Source organism: Sciurus vulgaris (assembly GCF_902686455.1).
Source record: "Sciurus vulgaris genome assembly, chromosome: 1".
Taxonomy (NCBI): domain Eukaryota; kingdom Metazoa; phylum Chordata; class Mammalia; order Rodentia; family Sciuridae; genus Sciurus; species Sciurus vulgaris.
The window spans coordinates 33223414-33249052 of NC_136461.1; the positions used below are offsets into that span (position 1 = coordinate 33223414).

Below are 25639 nucleotides of genomic sequence, written 5' to 3' on the forward strand. Positions count from 1 at the left end.
TTAGAGACAGAGTCTCACTGAGTTGCTTAGAGCCTCACTTTTGCTGAGGCTAGCTTTCAACTCTCGATCCTCCTGTATCAGTCTCCTGAACTGCTGGGATTACAGGAATGTGCTACCATGTTCAGCTTTGAGCTCCTTTTTCTTGCTGTCCTTGCATGTGGTTACCATCATCCTGTTTGTTGGTTCTCTCACTGGAATATAAGCTCCATGATAAGGAAGGATGCAACAGCATGGCATTGTGGCCCTGGGGCAGTGCTGGCACTTGGTGGGTACTGTTGTTATTCTGTGAACAATTTGGACCTGGGACATACTTGGACCAGGGCATGGGGCCTGTTGGAGCTAGTAGCCCCATCACTCAGGTACATCTCCCCTGCCCTCCCTTTGTTGCACACACTTACCACCAGGTGAGTGCAGGTGAGCAGCAGAGGCAAAGCTCTGCTACCGAGTGGGCCATAGGTTGGTGGCCACAGTAGGTGCTCTTGGATGATGCCCACGGGTATGATTGGTTCCTGGGGTCATGACCTTAGGCAGCCCTGAGTCATCTGCTTTGTCCCCAGCTTTGCCGAAGCCTCCGATTGATCTTATGGTCACAGAGACAACTGCCACTAGTGTCACCCTGACCTGGGACTCTGGAAACTCGGAGCCTGTATCCTACTACGGCATCCAGTACCGTGCCACCGGCACAGAAGGCCCATTCCAGGAGGTGGATGGTGTAGCCACCACCCGCTACAGCATTGGCGGCCTCAGCCCTTTCTCAGAATATGCCTTTCGTGTATTGGCGGTGAACAGCATCGGGCGAGGGCCACCAAGCGAGGCAGTGCGGGCACGCACGGGTGAGCAGGCACCCTCCAGTCCTCCCCGTCGTGTGCAGGCCCGCATGCTGAGCGCCAGCACCATGCTGGTGCAGTGGGAGCCACCTGAGGAGCCGAATGGCCTGGTGCGGGGATACCGGGTCTATTATACTCCAGACTCCCGCCGCCCCCTGAGTGCCTGGCACAAGCACAACACCGATGCAGGGCTCCTCACCACTGTGGGCAGCCTGCTGCCTGGCATCACCTACAGCCTGCGTGTGCTTGCCTTTACTGCCGTGGGCGATGGCCCACCCAGCCCCACCATCCAGGTCAAGACACAGCAGGGAGGTAGGTTGGGGTGCCTGCTGGCTGGACAGCCCACTACAGAAGTGGGGTGAGCTGGGACTGGGGCTGTGAGGTTGGGAGTGGGTAAGGGAGCCATATTCCACACTTGGGTTGCACGGCAAGAGTGTGAGAGTGAAGCTTCCTTCCCCTGGGCACCCCTGCTGCGGGGGTGTGGCAAGGCTGACAGTGCCTGGGGCTGGGTGTTGCAGTGCCTGCACAGCCTGCAGACTTCCAGGCTGAGGCCGAGTCGGACACCAGGATCCAGCTTTCATGGCTGCTGCCCCCGCAGGAGCGGATCATCAAGTATGAGCTGGTATACTGGGCAGCAGAGGATGAAGGCCAGCAGGTGAGCCACAAGGCTGGGAAGGGTGCAGGGAGGAGGGGTCCTCCTGGCCTCAGGGAGTCTGATTGACTCACCCAGGCAGGATTTTTATGGATTCTGTGGCTCCTGTGGGCATAGCCCCTAGGGTTTCGCTTTGGAGCTTTGTGACTCACGTGGTCCGTATGGTTCTGTGGGCTTTGCCACTCCTGTGCTTTGGGTCTGCCGTTGGATCTTCTAGGCTCTGGCTCAAGTGACCCTGACACAGCCCAGAAGTTTCCTTGGGTCCTGTGGCCCGTGTCTGTGAGACACCTGTGGCATGGGCTAGGCTGTACTTTCCTTGTAGAGTCCATGGGACCTTGTGCAGAGCCAGTCCTGGAGCCACAGTGTGTCCCAGGGTGTGGGTTGCAGCCTGTGTGGGGAGCAGCGCCTGGCCTTTGAGGTCAGAACAGTCAGTGAGTGCTCCCTGCTCTTCCAGCACAAGGTGACCTTCGACCCCACCTCCTCCTACACTCTAGAGGACCTGAAGCCCGATACACTGTACCGCTTCCAGCTGGCTGCCCGCTCAGATATGGGTGTGGGCGTCTTCACCCCCACCATAGAGGCCCACACGGCGCAGTCCAGTAAGTGTCTCCTGAGGCCGCTGCCTTTCATTCTTGCTGGGGGGAGGGGGGCACAACACACACACCCTTCCCTCTTGACCAGGTGTGTGGTCAGCTCTTTTGGGTCCAACTCTGGTCTGGGCTCTTAAGTCTGGACCCCAAGAATGGAACAGGTAAGTGCCCCTAGTCTGTATCCAGGTGGTGGCTGTCCCCCCCGCTCCCTGCCCAGCTTTTTGACCCTCACCTCTCCCTGCACCCTCTCACCCAACTCAGGTAAGTTCTGTGTCTGTGACTCACCTCCATCCTCCATCCCTGTGGGTCACACTAGTGACTTGGTGGACCCTCCATGTCCCAGACGTGCTTTGGCGGCTGTCTTCCCTCCCCATGGCCCCACATCTCATCCACCCTGCCCCCTTCCTCATAACCTCACCATGAGAATTACATGTGAGCCGTTGTAATACCTCTGAGCCCACTGCACTTGGGGACAGGTCTGTGAGAATGTGCTTTTGTGACAGAAAGTGCCCCATGTCTGTGTGTGGGACAACACTCACCTGACAACTGAACAGCATTGTAAGTGACTATATTCTGCCTGTGTGAGACTCTGTGACAGTGTGACTGCATGTGAGATACCACCTGTGAGTGTGTGTGACCACACATGACCATCTATGTGTCAGTGTACCTTGATGTGTGGCTCCCTGTGACTCTGAGAGTGTGCATATGTGATTTATCTGTGTTCCCACAACCAGAATGGACCACTGTGTCAAGGCTTTCTATTTGATAAGATGACTGTAGGTGTGACTAGGCATCATGGGACTGAGACAGTGACTACATGTAATGAACATAAACACAGCAGTGTCTGTGAACTCTGTGTGATGTGGGACTGTGTGCATATCAACCAGTGGTGTCCAGAGGCTGACTGTGACTTTGTGTTCGTGGATTCATTCTAGAAGTGTCTTAAGTGCTACTAGGGTCCAGTCCCCACGCATAGTGCAAGCAAAGGTGGAAGCCAGCTGGGAAACAGGAGCAGGGAGTATGGTACTCCAAAGGCTGGGAAACTGGGAGGGCAGGTGGTCAGGCGCAAATGTGGGACCAGTGTGGCCAGAGTGGCTGCTGGAACCATAGCAGTCAGGACCTAGGGACAGAGGGCTGGCTCTGGCTCTGAGAGTGAACAGGGCTGACTGAGAGGAAGCAGAAGACCACTTAGGAGGCTTCACAGTAGTCTTGGCAAAGGCTAATGGCTCAGATACGGTGGTGTGGTGGATTTGAGAGTTCCCTGGGGTGTCAGCTAGCCAGGATTTGGTGATGGGTAGCAAGGTTGGGGACTGAGCGAGAGGGAAGCAGAGTTTCATCTTATTACTAGTTTGTGAGACCCACAAGAAGAGTGCTGCCCCCAGAAGAGGAAGTGGACAGAAGCAGGTTTGAAGAGTGTGCCTTCAAATATCCCAAGTTCAAGGTGCCAGGTGCCATCCAAGTATAGGGGTATGTGGCAGGGCCTGGAACAGAGGAGGACCTGAAAAGAAAGACTGGAGGTGGGAGGAAATCTAGGGAGAAGTGTTTGGGAGATTAGAAGAAAAGGAAGTTTCAAGAGGTAGACCAGAGGCTGCTGTAGAGTCATTAGGAAAAGGAACACAGGCCTTCCTGCTGGATCTGGTGGTGTGGAAGAGTGGGCCTGGATGAAAGCTGTGGCATTGTGAGGACCGTGTGGGAGGTGAGGAGGTAGGACAGCAAGCTCAGGTGCTGTGAGAAGCTCTGCTGTGAGGGGGACCATGGTAGCCAGAGGAGGCTGTGGCACTGAGGATGGGGTTTTTATTTATTTTAAGATGGGAAAATTCCGAGCATATGTAAATACTGGGAGAGAGTCAATAGAAAAAAATAGGAAGCTTGGAAAAAGAAGGGTAACTGGTGGAGTCACAGGAGGTGGAGGGAAAGTGAGGACAGAGCATGGCCTTAGTGTGGCATGAGAAAATTGGAGCAGGTAGGTGGGTAGATCTGGTAGCAAGAAATGACAGGAGCTGCTGGTAGAAGGCATGGTTTTCTCTGCAAAGTGGAAGGTAGGGTCACGTGCTTGGAGGCAAAGGGGGCTGAAGGTTTGGGGAGGGTGGAGGTTGATCGGGTCCCATGCCAAGTAGCAGAGGGAGCCAGGTAGAGAACAGACACTGGCCATCGGCACGGAGGTCCCCAGGGTGACCACTGGGGAGGAGCTTCTGGGAGGCAGCCTCCATGGGGAGGTGGTTTGCTTGTTTGTTTTATCCACTCTGGTGCTGCCTCCGAGAAGGCAAAGAGTTGTACTCTCACAGTTCCGTGTGGGCCATGCAAAGACGGAAAGATGAGGAGGGCCAGGAGTTTGAGATATCGGTGAGAGTGGTGAGCTGGTGACCTTGGGGTTGAAGCTGAATAATAAGGGCAGCAAGGATGACAGTGGATGGATGGTCGTCCTGAGGGTTGAAGAGTAATAGTGCTAGGGTCCTGGGGACAGCTGAGCTGGGATGAGAGGCAGGGTCTGCAGGGGAAGATAGGGGGCCACAGCCATGTAGGGGAGAGGAAAGCCTATAGATAAGGGGATCTGGAGCCAATGAGTCAAGGAGCTGCTGAAGTCGCCCAGACATAGAGATGGTGACAGAACTTGAGATGGAGAGGAAGCCCCTGTATTGGCAGCAGTTTCCTCAGTGGACAGAGTCTGTGAATGTAACTGGGCATGATGAGGACACACCTGCCTCGTGGCCCCCAAGTCACCCATTGAGTGAGAGCACCTCTGTCAGGTACTTTTTTCTAAAACCCCAGGGACTGCTGTCCTTCTGCGTGTCCAGCCCCTAGTGTGCATGGTTACCAGCTCAGGCAAAGAAACCCTGTCCAGGCGGGTACAGGTCAAGTCAGCCTTAAACCAAAAGAACCTTTTGGGCCACTTGTCTCCAGAAGACGAGAGTTGTATTCTCCCTATTCTGATGCATACTGTGTATGTTTTGTGCAAGACAGCATATGTATGGGACAGACGCTGTTAGAACTCCATATGCATGTGTGAGACACTGTGTGAGTGTGTGTGAGACAAAGGAGAGAGCCCATACGTAGTTCAAAGAGAGTCAGGCTGTCCTGTTGACAGTGTGGCAGCCTGCCTGCAGGGACCCCCATGATGGCCATTTCAGCTCTTGAGATAGCCTGTCAGGGTGAGTCTCCAGTCCACTATGACTTAGTTACCATGCCTGTGATTCCCCACCCTCCATCTGCCTGCTTTCCCCCCATTTGTCTTCCCCAGCCCCCTCCGCCCCTCCCCAGAAGGTGACATGTGTGAGCACGGGTTCCACCACGGTCCGGGTAAGTTGGGTCCCACCGCCAGCGGACAGCCGCAACGGCATTATCACGCAGTACTCCGTGGCTTATGAGGCGGTGGACGGCGAGGATCGCGGGCGACATGTGGTGGATGGCATCAGCCGTGAGCATTCCAGCTGGGACCTGGTGGGCCTGGAGAAGTGGACGGAGTACCGGGTGTGGGTGCGGGCACACACAGATGTGGGCCCTGGCCCCGAGAGCAGCCCGGTGCTGGTGCGCACCGATGAGGACGGTAGGCGGTGGTGGCTGGAGGAGGGGCGGAGGAGGGGAGGCACACTGCCTCAGACACCACCCACCAAGCACCCAGGGCCTTTCCTTTTTAAGCCCCAGCAGACTCATCTCCTGGTACAAGCTCGGTGGCCCACACTGGGGAGATGTAGCCGATGGGACAACCCATGTCTAAGTCCCGCTTTGGGGCTTTCTCCAGGACAGCTGAAGTCTTTAAAAGGCTATAGCAGGAGAAGCAGCCCCATCTAAGATTCAAGAAATCAAAACTGGGAAGATTGCTGCAAAAGACTGTTAAAGTAGAGTCAGCATAATTCAAACTGCTAGACGTTGGCATAATGTGGGGGCCCAAGAAGAGTTGGTACAGGTCATGTTGACTTTGAGATACCTTCAGACCTGGTGCCTCACCTCCACCTGTTCTGCCACATCTGCCCTCCACCAAATGAGGTAGCCCTGCCAGAGGGGTTGGTAGGGCTGGTTGTGGGCTCCTCCCTGTGGCAGACAGTAGATTCCTCACCAAGATAAGACACCCAAGGAAATGACATCAGGTCCTTTCCTGGGAGAGTGGGATGCAGAGGCAAGGCCCTGGAGTTTGCTGTGCCCGCCCCCTGAACCAAGATCAGTACAACCAGGCCTGACTTCCTTCTCTACCTGGCCCCCAGTGCCCAGTGGGCCGCCGAGGAAGGTGGAGGTGGAGCCACTGAACTCCACTGCCGTGCATGTCTCCTGGAAGCTGCCTATCCCCAGCAAGCAGCATGGCCAGATTCGTGGTTACCAGGTCACCTATGTGCGACTAGAGAATGGCGATCCCCGAGGCCCACCCATCATCCAGGACGTCATGCTGTCTGAGGCCCAGGTGTGCCATTGCATGGTAGTGGGTGGAAGGGTGAAGAGACCAGGGTGCACTGCTTTCCCTTTGGAGCACAGGTGTGCTTCCCTCCCCTGCCTGCTTACAGGGGTACTATGTCTGCCTTTTCTGGTCATGACACTAGAGATGTCCTGCTGCGGCAGGGGTGGAGGCACTGGGACCGGGAGGTAAGGGCCAGATTCTACCTTCCCTTTTCTGTCTTTTCTGCCCAGACTTTGCCAACCCAAGTCCTGGCAGGAGTCTCAGTGGTTTAGCCACAGCCCTCACAGTGAGGGGCTTTGTCTCCACAGACCCCACGCTCCAACCTTTGTGGTTTGCAGGAAGCAAATTCAGTATGGTGGTTGGAACGGACCTTGCAGATCCACTTTGCGTTCAGGCAGTGGCGTCCACTCCTGACACAGCCAGAGGTAGACAGGGACTTCAAGGCTATGTTTTCCCTACCCCCTTTGGCCAGAGGCCGGTGGCCAGTGCAGATCTCTGAATGGCCAAGCTGAGTGTCACTGTGCTCCTGATCCCCATGAGGATGACCCAGGGCAGGGCCTGCCAGCTAACCTGCCTCACACTAACCTACGTAGCTTCTGTCCTCCTGAGGGTGATGGTGATGGTTCTGCCCATGAACTTGGGGTGAGATTCCTGAGGTATTCTGTTATTATGATGAAGAATATGCAGCACCCAGAGGCTATGTAAGTAGTCAGAATTACCAAGCAAGTGGGTGGCTGAACTTCAGTTAGAAGCCAAGTCTCTGGACCACTGGGAAAGGACTGCAATGAGAGAGAGAGAGAAGAAAGAGACCGAACATGGTGGCACACACCTATAATCCCAGCAGCTTGGGCGGCTGAGGCAGGAGGATCCCAAGTTCAAAGTCAGCCTCAGTTATGTTGATCCCAAGTTCAATGTAGTGAGATCCTAAGCACCTTAGGGGGACCCTGTCTCAAAATTAAAAAAAAAAAAAAAACTGAGGATGTGGCTCAGTGGTAAAGCTCCCCTGGATTTAATCCCTGGTAGGAGAGACAAAAAAAGAGTTAAAACACCAGTATGGTCTGCTCTCAAGGTGTTTCCATCCAGAATTAGGACCTGGGGCCTCTGGGGCCAGTGCTGAGCTAGACCCAGCAGGATGACCTTCAGTTCCCTCCCTAGTGCAGCTTGCCACCTTTCTCTGGGCTGAGAGCAGGGGTATGAGCATGTACTCCCATGTTCTGTGGGCTTTGCTCAAGTGTAGGCTCACCCACGGAGATAGGAACCTTCACACCTCCAGTTGGGCTCATCCCTCTGAAGCAAAATTCCTTTCTATCCAGAGGGTCCCCTCTTCCTCCTCTCAGCATGCCCCATGCTGAGGGACCTGGGAGGTGGAGGGGAGGGCATGTGTACCGCCTGCATTCCTAGGAGAGGTTGAGGGCTCCTCATGAACCCTCAGCAGACACACCCATCTAGAAACATCCCAAGAATGGTCTCCCTCAAGCTCCTCCCATCCTAGGGGCCACTGCCACAGCTGGGCCAGCACCACAACTGAAGCCAGTAGTGTTCCAGAGAAGTCATTTGGGGTGCCCCCTACTGGTCCCAAGCAGTTTAGAAGGGAGCTGGGCCGGAAGATCAGAAGCACTCTTCTCTTAACCGCATGTCCTTGATGAGGAGTATGCCCATGGAAGGAGACCACTGAAGATAGGGCCTGCCCTTGCACCCCTGGGGATGGTCATTTTGCTCCAAGCCAGTAGGAGAGCAGATGGGGCCTGGTCCCCAGCCTGGCCACAGGGCCCAGCTGTCCTCTGCTTCCCTGTCAAGGACACTGCAGCCTGCTTTTTACCCAGCAGCACCATCCGCTCAGCCCAGGGCCTCCATCAGTTCAGAAAGAACCATTTGATACATGTACCCCTGACCCCTGAGCATACAGCTAGATCTGTCTCCTGTGTTGATTGTCAGTCTTGTCATTGTTTTTGTTTTTTGGGTTTTTTCTTTTTTTAATTTTTTTTTTCTTCTTCTGGGGATTAAGTCCAGAGCCTTGCAAATAATGCTCTACCTCTGAACTACAGCCCCCAGCCCCAAGCTTGTTGCTGTTTCTGATGGTTTCTGACTCCATCTCCTTGTCTCCTTTTGTCCCTTTTTCATGGTCTCTCTCCTCATGCTCTGGTTTTTCTACTCAGCCTCTTCCCTCACCTCTCTCCCTTTCTCCTCCTGCCACTTCTCTGTTCCCTTCCTTGCCTCTTTCTCCATTTTGTTTGATCCTCTCTTCTTTTCTCTCACTCTGTCTCTGACACAAAGGAGGTACCATGTGAGAACTCCATGCCGGGCCGGGCCTGGACAGCTCAGGTCTCCCTGCAACAAGGAAATGGGAACAGAGCCAACCCCAGCCTGCAGAGTGGCCATGACTATTAGGGACCTATCTAGCATCTTCCCATACTAAGCTCCAAAGGCTTTGCAGTAGAACTTGCCAGCACAGGAGGAACATAGACCAACTCTGTGAGGGTGGCCAGGCTGAAGGGCCCCATGACTCCTCTAGCCTGGAGGTACTGGGAACCATCTTCCTGTGCCATGCTTCACTGGTCCACCCCTGGCCCTCCAGAACCACAGACTCTGAATAGAGCCTCAGTACCTCCACCCCTCCCACTACCTGCATGCACCAATGGACTGAAGGATTTACCAAGAAATAGCCATACTTCCAGTCCTTGGAACTGGCTGGCCTTTCTACCTCAACTGTCAGGCACCCACAGAAGGGAGCAGGTGTGTAAGGGACTCCCATGTCTGTGGGTCGCACCCAGGCTCTAAGCTGGACACTCATGGCCTTCAGAATCTTGCTGGCCAGCCTGCCCCTGATCCACCCCAGCCACGGGGTGCTCCTCATTCTCCGGTGGCTGTAATTTGTTGTTCCAGCTGGAATACTTTTGGGAGTGGAAGGAGGCACTGAATAATCCTACCAAGACAAATGTAGGCTGGGGCCACCAGGCTGTGTGGTCATCTCACTCACCCCTCAGTATCTTCCCTCTTCTCTGCCTGAGCTCTCACACCAACCCCACACCTTCAACTTCTGCTGCAGAGGGTCTCTACCTAGAGTTCTCTGACCCTCAGTTTCAGCTCCCCCACCCCTTCAGGCTGTGTGCCCTCCAGGATTCCCTGCCCTTGTCTGTGGTACAGAGTGGTCAGTGAGGCAGGGACTTGAATCTTTGGATGGGAAGTTGTCCTGGATTGCTACCCCTATGGGCACTTCAGAGGTCCAAACCCTCTGTCCTCCATGGGCCAGGTCCTCTCCAGGCCAGAATCCTTCACCATCCTGTCTCCCTTTTTCTTCCTCTCCCACGGTTAGTGGCGGCCAAAGGAGTCCGAGGACTATGTAAGTAACAGGTGTGCGAGCGTGGGCAAGACTGGGTCAGACTGGGCTCATGGGACACTCCCCCTCTCCCTTCTTTCCTCCCAGCCTGTGTTGCCAAGATCCACAGGGCACCAGCCACATCTGGAGAAAATTGGCGTTTAGACGCGAGCACCAAGCTGAGCAGCGATTGGCGTTTCTTCTAATCCTTACTTCTCGCCTGTCGAGCAGCAATTTGAAGCCAATGTTCATGATCGACCAGGGCCTGGCCCCTGCTCCGGCCAGACAGGGATGGAGTTAAATCCAATCCTGATCATTAGGCCTTATTGATCCTGAATGAAAAATCACCTGCTTAGGGCCCAGGCTGGGACAAGAGTCCAGGGAGCTGGGTCTGATATTGGTGCTGCTAGAGCCCCAGCCCTGGGAGACCCTCCAGCTGGGGCAGGAATAGGCCTGTAAGGGGTTGTTGGTAGCTGCCATGACTCCACCTGAGGCTCAGAGCTGGAGGGACACCAGGGTTGGTGGTGGCAGCCCTGTTCCCACTGCACGGTGGTCCCCTCCCTTCTTCCCATTCTTCTCTGTGTGGCGTGGCTTGGTCCCCCTGTGCTGTTTCTCCGCATGACCGGAAACGATGCCTTTGCTGGAAATGGGTATAGGGGTAGGATCTTCCAAGGTGGGAAAACATGCCCTGGCTGACTTCTTAGGCATCAGTGGGAACATGGGAAGCGAGTCCCCCAGGTGTGGGGTGCTCCTCGTCTTCTTCCTGTCTTTCCTTATCCCCCAGGTGTAGGGAGCTGTTGCAGGGAATGGCTGTTCATAGAGTCAGGGGCCTCAGTGGTGGTGACCTGTGGTCCTGACTAGTAGGGTGGGGCCCCTCCACCCTGCTCTGTGCGTGTGTGTCCTTAATGTCCACAAGTGACCCTGCGTATGCAGGAGGAGCCGTAGTCTGTGTGCACGAGTGCCAATAGCTGTGCAGATGCGTGTGAAGCTCTGCCCTGTGAGTACATGTGTACAGGGCCTTCACAAGGTGCATTTACAGCACAGCAGAGTGGAGGAAACAGCATGGCCCTTTGTTCTTGTCTGAAAGGAAGAATGAACTCTCTGCTCCAGGCCTATGGCTCCTGGAATGGGTGGGATCCTCTCAGCCCACATCCCACCTGGCTGCCCTACCTCCAGCAGTCCAGCATTTCACAGCCCAACCTCCCAGGACCTCTGGCCCTGTATGCCTGGGCCTCCCTGCAGGCTAGGGTCCTGAGCTAGCTGACACAGTCTGCCCTCTTCTGACACACTGTGATGGGAACGGCCCCTCCTCCTCCCTCAGGAAACCACCATCAGCGGCCTCACCCCAGAGACTACCTACTCCATTACTGTTGCTGCCTACACCACCAAAGGGGATGGTGCCCGAAGCAAGCCAAAAACAGTTACAACAACTGGCGCAGGTGAGTGAGGGGTCAGGGGCAGAGCTGAGGGTGGGCAGCGGAGAGGGCAGCACCAGAGCCCAGTGCGTGGTTGTTTAGTCCCAGGCCGGCCCACCATGATGGTCAGCACCACAGCCATGAACACAGCGCTGCTTCAGTGGCACCCACCCAAGGAGCTGCCTGGTGAGCTGCTGGGCTACCGGCTGCAATACCGCCGGGCTGATGAGGCACGGCCCAACACCATAGATTTTGGCAAGGATGACCAGCACTTTACAGTCACCGGTCTGCACAAGGGGGCCACCTACATCTTCCGGCTTGCTGCAAAGAACCGAGCCGGCCCAGGCGAGGAATTCGAGAAGGAGATTACAACCCCTGAGGACATGCCCAGTGGCTTCCCCCAAAACCTACGAGTGACAGGACTGACCACGTCTACCACAGAATTGGCCTGGGACCCACCAGTGCTAGCGGAGAGGAATGGGCGCATCACCAACTACACTGTGGTGTACCGTGATATCAATAGCCAGCAGGAGCTGCAGAACATCACTGCTAACACACACCTTACTCTGTCTGGCCTCAAGCCGGACACCACTTACGACATCAAGGTCCGTGCACGTACCAGCAAAGGCGCCGGTCCACTCAGCCCCAGTATCCAGTCCCGGACCATGCCTATGGAGCAAGGTGTGTGCTGTGGGCATGGCAGTGTCTGCCCAAGTATGGCTGCGCCTGGGGACCTCTGCTGTCCTTGACCCACTGACCTCTGGCAACTGTGATTCACCAGCCTCTGCTGTGTGACCCCTCAATTTCTCATGACTATGACTACTAACCTCTAGGAATGGACACCTTGTTTTTGGTGTGACCCCTGACTTCTGCTGTCCTTAACCTACTGACCTCTGCTGCATAACCTTTCAGTTTCTCGTGACTTTGACCCACTGATCTCTTGATTCCATCACCATTCTTGGGTATGCAGCCTACTGATCTTTGGTTTGTGGCACTAATCTCTCAGGGCCATAACCCACTGACCTCTAATGAACATGCTCCACTGTGCCCTGGTGTATGGCCACGAGCTTCTCATGACCATGACCCACTGACCTCTGGCTTCTCTGACTTGGTGTCTGTGAGCTCAGGCTTTTCCTCATGCTCTTCTGGAGATTCTGGCCATTGGTGCTGTAGCATCTGCTGCCCTGTTCCATGCTCACTGTGGAAGAGCTTGGGCTGGGAATTGAACTGTGCCATTTGAAGCTGGCTGGGAATGGGGGTGCTTGGTTCTCAAGCCGTTCCTAAACTCCTGTTTCCCAACAGTGGCTCATCTTCTGGCTCGTTCACCTCACTCCAGATAGCCAGCCAGAGCTGACTTCCTCCTTGTGCCTCCACAGTGTTTGCTAAGAACTTCCGTGTGGCAGCTGCAATGAAGACATCTGTACTGCTCAGCTGGGAGGTCCCCGACTCGTATAAATCAGCTGTACCCTTCAAGGTGGGTAAGGGCCACAGCCAGCCAGACCACCACACACAGACCTTCTGTGTGCTGTCAGTCATTCCAGTCCCACATCCACACGTGCATGTGTGTGAACTGGGTCCTGGCTGTACACATCATCTGCCTTGCAGGCCCAAGGTAGGAGCCCCACTCAGAGGCACTGCCGGGCTCCTCCTCTCATCTCCTGCAGATTCTGTATAATGGACAAAGCGTGGAGGTGGATGGGCACTCAATGAGGAAGCTGATCGCAGACCTGCAGCCTAACACAGAGTACTCATTTGTGTTGATGAACCGCGGCAGCAGCGCAGGAGGCCTGCAGCACCTTGTCTCTATCCGCACGGCTCCTGACCTTTTGCCACACAAGCCACTGCCTGCCTCTGCCTACATAGAGGATGGCCGCTTTGCCCTCTCTATGCCTCAAGTGCAGGACCCCTCGCTGGTCAAGTATGCAGAGGCTGGTAGCAGGGCTGGGGCATGGCCGCAGAGTATTGGTGATGGCTGTCCTGATCCTTGCTCTGCCTGTGCAGGTGGTTCTATATTGTGGTGGTTCCCATTGACCGTGTGGGTGGAAACATGCTAGCACCAAGATGGAGCACACCTGAGGAGCTGGAGCTGGATGAGGTACCTGGGGAGGGAACTGGCCCTAATGACATCCCCCACAGTTCGACATTAGCCACCTCATCCTGAGCGTTACCCTAGTGGACTCCCTCGGGTCCCATCCCAATCAAAATCACTCTTGTGGCTGCTCTGGCTGGCAGCCTGTCTCCTACCTAGGGAAAGGGGCTCTAGGGGCAACCCCCTGGGAGTACTCAGAGAACTCCTGGAAAACTTAACGGAAAATGCCTGGGGAGTGTCTGGGGAGAACCCCCTGGGGTGGGTAACAGTGGAGATGAAGAGTCCTGCAGATATGGAGACCATGAAGGGACTGGAATGAGCCTTAAGCCTGTGTTCTCCCGGAACACACGAAGTCTGTTCTCTCCTCACAGCTGGTTTGGAAACTCTCTCTCTGGTTAGGACCCATAAGGCCTCTATGGGTTGGTGGTAGGGGTGGCATTGTGGAACCTGGCAGCATGTGTACCTGCAGTGGGCAGGCCAGACCATGGCCCCTGGGACAGCATGCTTCAAGACCCCATGTGACTCTGTGCTCTGTTCTGCCAGCTTCTGGAGGCTATTGAGCAGGGTAATGAGGAGCAGCGGCGGCGGCGGCGGCGACAGACAGAACGGCTGAAGCCATATGTGGCAGCTCAGGTGGATGTGCTCCCCGAGACCTTTACCCTGGGGGACAAGAAGAGCTACCGAGGCTTCTACAACCGACCCCTGTCTCCAGACCTGAGTTACCAGTGCTTCGTGCTTGCCTCCCTGAAGGAACCTGTGGATCAGGTCTGCCTGAGCCTACTTGGCTCTCAGCACCCAAGACCCCAGACCTGACCAGGAGTAGGCCAGTCTCCAACACTAGGAGACCCCAGGTCTGGGATGGCCCCTGAGACCTAAAACCTGTACCAAGTATGCCAGGACACTAGGTCCCAAGATCCAGAAGGCCAGACCTCATTTGACCTCAGGAGCCCAGTCCTGCTGGCCAGACCCAGGTCAGCCTCTTAGGGTTTAGAGAAACAGGCCTGGGCCAGCCCAGTATAACCCAGCCCCAGTGCCTTCTCTGCAGGTATGATGGGCAGAGGGTGGGGGTCTCACTGAGCTCACAGCCTGTGCTGTTCCTCTGCTGCGCCACAGAAGCGCTATGCCTCCAGCCCCTACTCGGATGAGATCGTGGTCCAAGTGACACCAGCCCAGCAGCAGGAGGAGCCTGAGATGCTGTGGGTGACGGGCCCTGTCCTGGCAGTCATCCTCATCATTCTCATTGTCATCGCCATCCTCCTGTTTAAGAGGTGAGTGCTGTGTTCAGGGTCCCTAGGGACAGCACCTGCCCCTCACCTCGCAGGCCCTTTCTGGGTACAGTGCATTTGGAGTAAGTGCAGCCATCTCAGCCTGGCCTCTGGCCCCCGGGCACAGTGGGAAGCCAGAGCGGGCAGCAGCATCTGTGTGTGTGTGCATCTGTTTGGTGGAAAGCCCCCTGTGTGCCTGTCAGCCTGGGTGTGAAGAGGGCCTGAGGCTCCAAAGAGCGCTATTCTATGTACATCCCGGGCATGTCTGTCTGTCTCTGTCTGTGGGTTTGAGTGTGTCTGTCTCCTCTTCAGCTTCCAGATACCAAGGTTTCCTGGTCCCCTAGTTTTAGCACTTCCTTCTGCCTCTGTTCCTACGTGGTTTCCTAGTCATGCTCTCCTATTTAGGCCCAAAGAGGTCCAGACCAAGGTGCAGGACCACATCACCACAGATATTCCCATTTACTAAAGGCCCACTGTGCCCACCACATCCATAGCTGTCTCAGCCTCTGTCTTTAACACTCAGTCTTCTGTTTTGGGTAGTTGTAGCCACCTGCCCCTGAAGTTTTGCCGTTCTGTCTACTTCCAAGTCTCCAAGGTTTTTCCAGAGATTTAACTTAACATTTTTTTTGTCATGCTGGGGATAGAACCTAGGGCCTCAGACATATGAGGCAGTCACTCTACCACTGAGCTATACTCATGGAGAATTAATGTTGTCACTCTCAGTTTAAAACCCTTTGGTGGTCAGGTGCTGTGGTGCATGCCTGTAATCCCAACAGCTTGGGAGGCTGAGGCAGGAGGATCAATAGTTCAAATCTAGCCTCAGCAAAAGTAAGGCACTAAGCAACTCCGTGAGACCCTGTCTCTAAATAAATAAAATACAAAATAGGGCTGGGGATGTGGCTCAGTGGTCAAGTGCCCCCCTGAATTCAATCCCCAGTACACTGCCCCTGCCCCAAAAAAAAAAAAAAAAAAATTGACGACTTCCAAGATAAAGCCAAACCTCTTCAGTCTAATAGTTATTCAACTGACTAATCTGGTCCCTGCCCCCACCCTTGATATCAGCACACCTAACTAAAGCACTTCCCAGGCCAGTGGAGCCTCTCCCTTCTGCACCCTCCTGCCTCCTCATCCTTCCAGACTCACTTCTAGGTGCTAGCACCCAGGAGGCCTCTGGCACCCATTCCTTTCCCCATGCAGTCATGCATCACATGACTGCCCCACAACACTCCATTGGACACATGCTGGGCCCACAGTACAGCGTGCTGAGCCTCCAACCCTCGGCCCAGGGCAGAGCACACAAGCATGTCATCTGGTAGATGACTGTGTGCTAGTCCGTGTGTCTGGTGCATCTCATGGAGGAGTGCCTGTCTCCTGCCCCATCTCTCCCCTGCCCCTGCCTGGACCAGTGCTCCTTCCTGGAGCATTCACACCTATGGGTGGGCCCTGAGGAGTGCCTCCTGTACCCACTCCTCCACACTCCCATTTGGATCGTGGTGTCTGTGCAGACAAGAGCTCCTCCCTATGAGGGGATAAGGATCCCACAGTACCCCCTGTCGTGTAAGGGCTGAGTGCTTGGCAGAAACAATGACCGTTCCTTTCTTCTGTCCTTGCCTGTCTTTCGGGACCTAGTAAACAAGAAAGGTAGGAGTTGTTCCTTCTCTCTTCACACGCCTCCCCCTCAACTTCTTATCCTTGCGTACATGTCAGGCCAGCAGGGAGGGACGGTGTTCTGACCAGAAGTCTCTTGACCTGTTGCTTTAAGCAGCAAGCTGTCTAGTCCACACCGCAGTCTCTCCGGTTCAGAATGAATCCTCATTGGCATGAGTGGCAGACCTTGTTGCTCTCTTGCCCATTCGACTCTATACCTTCCACAGAGGGTGCTCCTCCCCGCAGGGCACATGCACGATGCAGCTTCATTGCTTCCCCTGAGTACTCAGAGCTCACCAGAACCTTCCCCGGGCTCCCAGTTCTCAGAGAAGTTATCTCAGTGCTGCAAGAGACCGTCTTGCTCCACTGTGCAGAGCAGCAGGGAATGGTGTCCTCACGTACACGCACTCCAGCACACTCGGCAGCTCCCCCAACACACGCGGGCAGACTGCAAGTGGCCCCTGGGTGTTTCTCAGCAGCTGGATCCTATAGTCTGTCCCTGTCTTTGTGGATGGGAAAATGGAAGCCAGTGGGACAGGACTTTTTACCTGGCTAGTTTGACACCTTTCCCGTCCCTCCCCTGCTGCTCTGGGCATTTACCCTGATACCTGGAGAGCCAGATAGCTGGGGCCCAGTCCCCTGTGATGTTTGTGTATTTTACGTGTCATTTGCATGTTTCTTCCTGGTGGTTTCTGCTGCCTCAGCTGTGGTAGTCTTGGGGATAGCAGCCACTGCCCAGCAGTGACCTGCCTTCTGTCCAAAGGAGCCAGCAGCCTCTGCGACCCTTTCCTCCCGTGCTGCACTGCCCCCTCTGTCCACTCCACACTCCTGCTGTCTCCCTACCCGGTCCCCACTCTGTGTTCTTTCATGTGAGGCTGCTCTGCCCTTGGTTCCTCCATGCTCAGAGAACCCCAGTATGAGGTGGGGCAGTGGGGGTGGGTAGAGCCGTGAATATGGGGCTCTGTGGCAGCCGGCTGGCCTTGGCCTGCACCTTGAGTTCTCATCAACCTCCCTCTGCCTTTTTAGGAAAAGGACCCACTCCCCATCATCAAAGGATGAGCAATCCATTGGGCTGAAGGACTCTCTCCTGGCCCACTCCTCTGATCCTGTGGAGATGCGAAGGCTCAACTACCAGACCCCAGGTAGGGCAGCTTCCCCAGCCTGCTTGCCTGTCCACCTAGATTAAGCAGCCTGCAGGCTCTGTTCCCCAGGTCACTGTAGGACCCCAGTCACATGCCCCTATTTCTTTCTGCCTTTCTTCCTTTATGTTCTTCTCTTTGGATTGAAGTGACAGAAGAGTCTCATGTCCAACATCAGGACAGGTGCTTGGGGCAGCAAAACTGCTCATCAGTCCCAGCATGTCTTCAGTCAGGCCTCTGAATGTGGGCCATAAGGAGCTCCCTAGAGCCCACATCCCAGGTGTAGGGTGCCCAGTCTCTATACCCATCCTCTGGCCCTCCACACAAAGAGGGGCATGTTAGCAGTGAGAAATGCCCCTCGAGAAACGTGAAGGGAGATGAGGTGTGTCATACCTGACCCTTCCTACAGGCCGACTTCCAGATCTACTCTGCAAGTATAGGGACAGCAGCTCAAAGCTCAGTGCCCGTCCTTCCTCCCCACCCACTCTCATGCTATCTGGCTGTTTCTTCTACCTGAAATGTCACTCCTTTTTCTCTGAGCCACATAGCACAGACCTCACCTCTGGGGAGGGGGTCCCACTCAGGGCTGGGGCTCTCCTGTGCTTCTGTCGTGACTCCTCTCACAGAGGACTGGAATTTGCTCAGCCACGATCCTTGAGTTCTACAGCACCAGAAACCGTGTCTTGTTCATCCCCCATCCTTGCATTCAGCCTGCAGCGGGTTCTTGTTGAATGTCTGTGAAATGAGCACACGACAACAGAACAAATGAGTGAACTAATGCACACATAGAGGGTTTGTGTATATATGAGCCAGTTATTACTGCTTATCAAATTAACCCAGAACTTAGTGGCTTAAAACAACAATAATTATGTATTATCTCTCACAGTTTCTGTGAGTCAGGAATTCAGACAGGGCACAGCAGGAGCAGTGTCTCTATTCCAGAATGTTTGGGCCCTTAGCTGGAAGACTCAAAGGCTGGGAGCTGGAATCATTTAAAGCAGGGGTTGGCAAACTATGGCCTGTGGCCAAATACGGTCCACTACCTGGTCCTGTAAATAAAGTTCTCCTGGAATGCAGTCACACCCATTTATTTCTGGGCCTATTTGTATTTGGTAAGGCAGACTTCAGTAGATGTAGTAGACACTGGATGCAAAACCTAAAATATTTGGTGTCCGGCCTTTTCTGGGAAAAGTTTGCCAACTGCTGGATTGTAAAGATGGTTCACTGAGGTGTCTGGTGTTGACAAATCAGCTGTGAGCCTAGCTGGGACTGTCAGCTGGACATCAGGCAAGGCCTCTTCATGTGACCTGGGCTTCCTCACAACATGGTGACTGGAGTTCTAAGGACATGTGTTCTGAGATCGGGCAAGCCAGGCAACCCTAGCAGGCCAGCATGATTGGATTTATGAGAAATCCAAGCACTGGGACAGTAGGACTGCAGGGCAGAGGCTTACTTGGCAAGGGGTGTCAAACCAAGGGCATTGTTCAGGAGAAAGGGTGGGAGGAACTCCTTCCAGTGGAGAACTTGTACACACGAGCTACTTGAGTGTTTCTTCAATATTAGAGTTGGGGATTAGTGACCAACAGGTGACTGGAAGGTCAGTCCAGAGGTCCCCTCACAGAGGGCCTTGGACAGCAGCCTGAGGAGCTTGAACCTCAACCTGAAGGTCCCAGGGAAGCTTTAAAGGTTTTCAGCAGGGTCAGAATTGTGCTATAGAAACAGCACTGTGGCTGCTGTGTGGAGAGGGGTTTGAAGGGGGAGAATCTGGAGCAGGGAGACTAGGCTGCTGAGCAGGTAGAAGGCAGCCGTGTGGATGGAGGGAAGGAGGCGAGGGCAGCAGGGCTCAGGCTTGAGTGCACAGGGGGATACAGGATGGCTCTGTGGCTGCCGACTGAGGACTGTGGTGTGTGGTGTCCGGACCTCTGCTCTGGCCTCAGTGTGGCAGGTGCTGAGGAGCATGAAGCAGTCAAAGCCCAGAAGGGAGAGCTCTCCAGTGAGCAGGCAGGAAGGAGAAGGAGCCCAGAGAGGGAGGGTGGCATAGTGTCAAGGGAGGATTGTTGAAGAGTGGCCAGGAGGAGGACAGAGGTGACAGGAGGAGCAGGTATCCCTCAAGTACCACAGAGAGCTGTGAATGGGAGGGAAGGACCAAGCGATTGATTTAGCACAGTGGGAGACTCAAGAGGGAGGACCATTGCCTTGGCAGGTAGGGCATTGGAGGGAGGGTGGCACTCCAGCGTTGGGGCAGAAATGTTTCTGCAGGTTGAGGAGAAGTGAGGGGAAAGCAGAGAAAGTCCTTTCAGAGACCGCTGCATGGGCAGACACTCAGGAAGAGAGGAGAGGGTGGCGGGTTCGGAAAGGGATTTCTCATTTCTAATACGAAAATCATCTGAAAAGAGCGAAGGCCTTTTTTCTTCTTCTTTTTTTGCAGTGCTGGAATTGAACATAGGGCCTCTACCATTGAGATATACCCCCAACCCCAAAGGCCAAATTTTGATACCAGAAGGAATACGGGTTGGTTTGGACTTAATAGTTGGTCATAAAAAGAGCCCTGAAAGGCCACCCAGGCCCGTGGGGTTTGGGAGCACTCATTTCCGGAGGTGGGACATCTGTCTGCGTTACTGGGAGACCAGGGGCCTGTGGTGGGTTTTATCCCATAGCCCCCTGCTCCTCACTGCCCTGACCTTCCTGCCCCGCACCCACACTGTGTCTGAGCTCATAGCCATGTGACCAGAAAAGGTTAACGGGCTCTCTTCTCTCGCCCCATTGTGTTTGTTTTGTTTTGTTTTGTTTTTTTTGGTTTGTTTTCTCTGCAGGTTCCAGTGCCCCCAGTTGCCCGAATATCTCAAGTTAGTTTTCAAAGTTCCCATGTTTGGGGAAACTTTGGCTTTGGTGTCTGTTTCCATTCCTCTACTTTTCTCACCCCGTCCCTCCTACCTTCCTTGTTCATCTCTCTCCTTTCCTCTGTTCTCCCCTCCTGATGTCTTCTCATCTCTCTCCTTCGCTCCCTTCCTCTCTGCCCACCTTGTGTCCTCCAGTTCTCTCTTCTCTCCTGCTGGCCCAGCCTGGTCTCTTGCCCCTGCCTCCTCTGTCTCAGTCTGATACCTCTCAGGGTACCTCTCCCTCCTGAATCCTCATCTCTCTCTCGCTACATCTTCCTCCTCATCTCTGTTTCTCTCTGTGTGCTCCCTCTGTGTCACTCTGCCATTGTCTGTACTTCATGCCCACTCCATCCACACACTCTGTGTCTGGGACAACAGCATCACCCAATCTCCTATAGTGACCAACGCCAGTGAGGGGCAGGAGGGCTGTCCCCAGGCACGTGTGGTGGGACCCCAGCTTCCACCTGTCAGCTGCTGCCGACCTGGGCTTCTAGTATGAGCCTGGGAGGGAGGAAGCCTCCCATTCCTCTTGAGCAGACCTGCCAGGCAGAGCTCTGGTGCCCCCACTCAGCACAGTGTCACCTGACATGCTTCCACACGCTCACAGCACACACACTTCCCTCTCTGTCCTCTCTATCCTCCAGCCACTGTGTGCTCCGCCATCCCTGTTGCCGCATGTGCTGCCGTCTCCATGCCACCAGTGCCAAGTGCTCCATGGTCCCACGTGTTCATGTGTGCACATACATGCATCGGGGCTGTTTCCACCACCTTGCTCAAGCCTCACATTAACTCTGCCTGTGTGTGCCCTGCCTCCCCAGGTATGCGAGACCACCCTCCCATCCCCATCACCGATCTGGCGGACAACATTGAGCGCCTCAAAGCCAATGATGGCCTCAAGTTCTCCCAGGAGTATGAGGTGAGACAGCCTCCCCTGTCCCATGTGGCTGGCCTGGGGCCTAGCCCATAGCAACTCCTGTCTTGTCCCAGATCAAAGCAGTGGCTGGGGCACTAGGTTTTCCTGGTGCACAGAGAGGGATGGCGGCATCAAGTTTCAGCTGGGAAACTGGCCTTCTCAGGTGCTGAGTCTAACCAAGGCCCTGCCCAGGACCTCTGATGGTCCCCCAGGAGAGGCTTCAGAAGGCTATGCTGGGTGCTCAGAAACGTGTCCAGATGCTAACAGAGGCAGACACAGGGTACAGACCCAGATCATGTGTGATAATCAGATCAGTAGTAATAGCCACAATAGCTAGCCTTTATCAAGAGCTTACTGCAGGCCAGCATCGTCTGAGTACTAGGCATCATCATCTCACTCCCCTCAGCCTTCTGAGATGGTACTATTACTGTCCTATCTTTCAGGTGAGGAAGCGGGGCTCAGAGAAGGCAAGTGACTTGCCCATGGTCAAACAGCTGATAAGTAGTGGAGCTAGAATTCCAACCCAGGCCTACCTGACAGCCTGTGTCTGCACTGCGTGACCACTCCATCCACACACTCGATGCCTGGGACAGCAGTGTGGCTGAGCCATTGTGACTGCACCCATGAGGGTTAGGAGGGCTGTCCCCAGGCCGGTGTGGTGGAAGCCCAGCTTCTGTCTCATCAGCTTCCGCCCACCTGTGCTCACATGTGCACTCAGAGTGTACAGCTCACAGATGAGGAGCTAGGGGCTCCTCCATGTGCTCACTTCACTCTGACCTGCTGGGGACTCGGATTTCAGGGTCTGAAGGCTTCTACCCAACTCCCAGCTGGTGGCCGGAGAGGACTCCGAATGTTCCTAGGCCGCCCAGCCTGGGAGGGACTTTGTTAAAGAAGGGGTTCATGAAGGAGAGGCCCCCCTTCTCTAGTAAGCACACAAAGATATCTTTTCTGTCTTGTGTATCGTTCCTTTCCAGCACCTGGCACAGACCTCAAAACATTGTTGACAGATAAGTGATGGATGAGTTGGTTCAGCCTAACCTGAGAGTTTGCTCTCCTTTTAGTCAGATGTCCACTCTCAGGTGTGTTTTGGGACCGAACAAGGGTACCAAGGTTGCACTTCCAAGGACCATGGGTCAGACAGATTTCAAGGGTGTTGGGTCAGGTTTCCAAAGAGAAAATTGAGCTTGGCAGGCAGATGAATGAGCACTTCTGCAAAGCAACCATGCTGCCTCTACCTGTTTATATGTGGCCTCACTGCAGGTAACAAAGCTTTTAAGTTGGGCCCTCAGCTCTTTATGGAGCCAGGAATGGTCTTCCACCCGTACTCAGCTGTGCTGTGTCCCATCCCTGCCCTTCCTTCTGGTGAGGCTGTGCCTCACTGTCTAGGTGCATAGGATCTCTGCTCACAGCAGTCCCCCTGCCCCCTCCTGCCTGTTTCTGTCCTTCTACTCTTGAGTTATCCTTATAAGACCCTCTTCTACCCAGAAGGCTACTCTGGCCACTCAAAACTGCTGATGACTCCCCCTCAGCCAGGATCCCAGAGCTCTGTCATCCTTAACATTCTGTTAGTCATTCATCACACATCGGCAAGCACTAAACCATGTGCCACTCCCTGTGCTCAGCACATGGAGCTAAATGCCCTCCATAGCCAGTCAGTGGGGAAATATACCAGCAGATAATCAGCATTGAATGTGTAACTGTGTCCATGTGTCCTGGTATTAAATATGACCAATATGCATAGAGAAGGGAGACTGACAGCACTAAAGCAGCCTGAGGGTTGGGCTGTGCTTGGGGGTTTCCTAGAAGCACTGACACTGTCCCCTGGAGTGTAACAAGGCTGGGGCCAAAATATGAAAGATGCTGCATGCAATTCAGAATACTTTGGAATGTATCCATCTGTAAAATGAGGATCATGACAGAACTATCTCATATAGAATTAGATGGGAAAATACAGAGTGCTCACAACAGTGCCAGGCACACCCTAAGCCCCATTGATACTTAGCCATTACCATTACTGCTGAGGCAACGAAGAGCATGGAATCTTTTAAGCAGGAAATTGATATTCAAATCTGCATTTTTGAAACGTCTGAAGGGTCATTAAAGCAGTAGGACAGAGTGGGTCAGAATGGAGGAAGAGAGAGGGCAGTGGCAACAGTTGGAGAGCTGAGGAGGGGAGGAGCACCAGATTTTTGGCCAGTGGGAGAGGTCGTGAGGAGGTTTTGAGGTGGACTTGGCAGGTGCTGGCCTGGGCTTCTGGGTCATGGATGGCTGATGCCATCCACTGAGATGGAGTCCCTGCAGCAGAGCAGGTTTGGAGGGGAAGCTAATGAATGTGGCTTTGACATGAGACTGAAGGTCCAGTGAGTTCCTTGTCCAAGGAGGCTGCCAGGTACTCAGAAGAGAGCTCCTGAGCCGCAGCTGGGGTCACAGACAGCTCCAAGATGTACCAGTGCAAGAATTCTGCCAGCAGCAGAGGTCACTCAGGAAAGGTGGTAGAGCGAGGAGAGGGCCTGGGAGAGTCACTGGAGGAAACAGTGTCCCATCTGCAGAACGGGCAGGTGCAGGGGAGCGGATGGAGAAGAAACAGGCAGAGATAGAAGAGGCTAGGCAAGGTGGTGCACAGTGTCCAGAGCCTTCAACAGTTTTCAGCCTGTCCAAGGACGCTACCGATGGTTCCATCTGATGTCCATGCCCATTTCATTTGTCCGATGCACAGCCCTCTCCCCTGGCCACCCCAGAGCATTCTGCCAAACAGAGCGATCTGGTGCCATGGTCAAAGGACTCCACAGTGCACCCTTTACTGAGTTTTGGAAGCTTCATGGCTCTGTGGCCCGGGGTGTTGCTCAGCTTCAACAGCACTGCTGGTAGAGGGCCAGTGCAGCACAGCATGGAAGGCAGGGTCTCCCAGTGGGGGTAGGCCTCCCTCAACTCACCCCTGCTTTTTCCTGGCAGTCCATTGATCCAGGACAGCAGTTCACATGGGAGAATTCCAACCTGGAGGTGAATAAGCCCAAAAACCGCTACGCAAATGTCATTGCCTATGACCACTCTCGAGTCATCCTTACCTCCATTGACGGTGAGCCAAGGGCAGAGCCCCCTCCCAGCCCCTGTTTGCCTCCCCCTCGCTGTCTGGGCTGACTCATGCTACGGAGGACATTCCTAAGCCTTGGGTGCACTGAGGTATGGTGGGCTGAGCTGGGGACACTGGGTTAGTGCTCCCTGGCATTCCCTTCTGTCTGTAGGCGTCCCAGGGAGTGACTACATCAATGCCAATTACATCGATGGTTATCGCAAGCAGAATGCCTACATCGCCACACAGGGCCCACTGCCCGAGACCATGGGAGATTTCTGGCGGATGGTGTGGGAGCAGCGCACAGCCACCGTGGTCATGATGACACGGCTGGAGGAAAAGTCCAGGGTGAGAGGGACTGAGGGCCCTGATAGAAGGTGGGCAGGAAATAACTCAGCCACCAGGTGACATCGGACACCTTATTCTGTCCGGTGGGTAGAAGTTTCTCAAGGTATTCCCCAGCACTATTGCTTTCCTGGAGTGCTGTTAGATTCCCCAGGTGCTCGGGTGTTCCTGGGATGTAGCATGTTCCCCAGATGCTCGTGGGTTCCTAGGATGTTGTAATGTGTTTCACCAAATGCTGTCATTTTCTGGAATGCTAATATGTTCCCCAGTTGCTGGCTTGTTCCCAGGGTGTTCACATGTTCCCCAGATGCTGGAGTGTTCCTGGGGCATTAACACATCTCCTCAGTTAATTAGTGGAAAGAGCTGCTGTTATCTGCTTTTGCACTGCAAAGCATTGACTGGAACATAAAATTTACAGAGCTTGAAAATGGGGCATAAACATTATGGGTAAATTTGGCAGAAAATGTGCCTGGTGCGATCTGGTCTTGAATAAATAATTTTCAATTATGGCCCTCATTCCACCAGTGAGGGCAGGGGTGGTGACATAGCATGATGAGTCTTGATGAGGGAGAGTAGAAATGATTTGTGTTTGTGTGTGTGTGTGTGTGTGTGTGTGTGTGTGTGTACTAGGGATTAAACCCAGGGGCACTTTACCACTGAGCTATATCCTAAGCCTTTATTTATTTTGAGACAAGGTCTCACTAATTTGCTAAGACTGTTCTCGAACTTGCAATCCTCCTGTCTCAGCCTCCCATGGCACTGGGATTACAGGCACGTGCCACTGCCCAGCAGGACAATGGACTTGAGAGTTCAGGGCTGGGAGGGTCTTAACCAGATAGGCCAGGCCTTGCACTCTGCTTCTGCCTGCCTGGGCCTTTGAGCACTCTCCAACATCACCTGTGCCCTGCTCCCTGTTCTGTATTTCCCTCTGCAGGTAAAGTGTGATCAGTACTGGCCAGCTCGTGGCACTGAGACTTATGGCCTCATTCAGGTGACCCTGCTGGACACTGTGGAGCTGGCCACATATACTGTGCGCACCTTTGCACTCCACAAGGTATGGCTCTGCCCTGGTACTTGTCCTTATAAAGACAGAGGCCTGAGTGTG

The 25639-nt window shown here is 54.3% G+C and overlaps 1 protein-coding gene across 3 annotated transcripts in view; it reads left to right on the forward strand.

The window, feature by feature from the left end:
- PTPRF (protein tyrosine phosphatase receptor type F) overlaps nucleotides 1–25639 on the forward strand; it is an 84489-nt gene that overhangs the window by 54354 nt on the left and 4496 nt on the right. For 2 of the 3 annotated variants that reach the window (XM_079117506.1, XM_079117504.1), the window contains exons 9-26: nucleotides 558–1139; nucleotides 1346–1482; nucleotides 1934–2078; nucleotides 5308–5613; nucleotides 6269–6462; nucleotides 9770–9796; nucleotides 11094–11211; nucleotides 11290–11868; nucleotides 12564–12661; nucleotides 12852–13105; nucleotides 13189–13282; nucleotides 13820–14041; nucleotides 14390–14544; nucleotides 17215–17330; nucleotides 21025–21122; nucleotides 24072–24195; nucleotides 24362–24537; nucleotides 25469–25588. In XM_079117506.1, the coding sequence (XP_078973632.1) occupies nucleotides 558–1139; nucleotides 1346–1482; nucleotides 1934–2078; nucleotides 5308–5613; nucleotides 6269–6462; nucleotides 9770–9796; nucleotides 11094–11211; nucleotides 11290–11868; nucleotides 12564–12661; nucleotides 12852–13105; nucleotides 13189–13282; nucleotides 13820–14041; nucleotides 14390–14544; nucleotides 17215–17330; nucleotides 21025–21122; nucleotides 24072–24195; nucleotides 24362–24537; nucleotides 25469–25588 (3545 nt within the window). The remainder of the gene's footprint in view (nucleotides 1–557; nucleotides 1140–1345; nucleotides 1483–1933; nucleotides 2079–5307; nucleotides 5614–6268; nucleotides 6463–9769; nucleotides 9797–11093; nucleotides 11212–11289; nucleotides 11869–12563; nucleotides 12662–12851; nucleotides 13106–13188; nucleotides 13283–13819; nucleotides 14042–14389; nucleotides 14545–17214; nucleotides 17331–21024; nucleotides 21123–24071; nucleotides 24196–24361; nucleotides 24538–25468; nucleotides 25589–25639) is intronic. The other variant, XM_079117505.1, reaches the window with a different exon arrangement.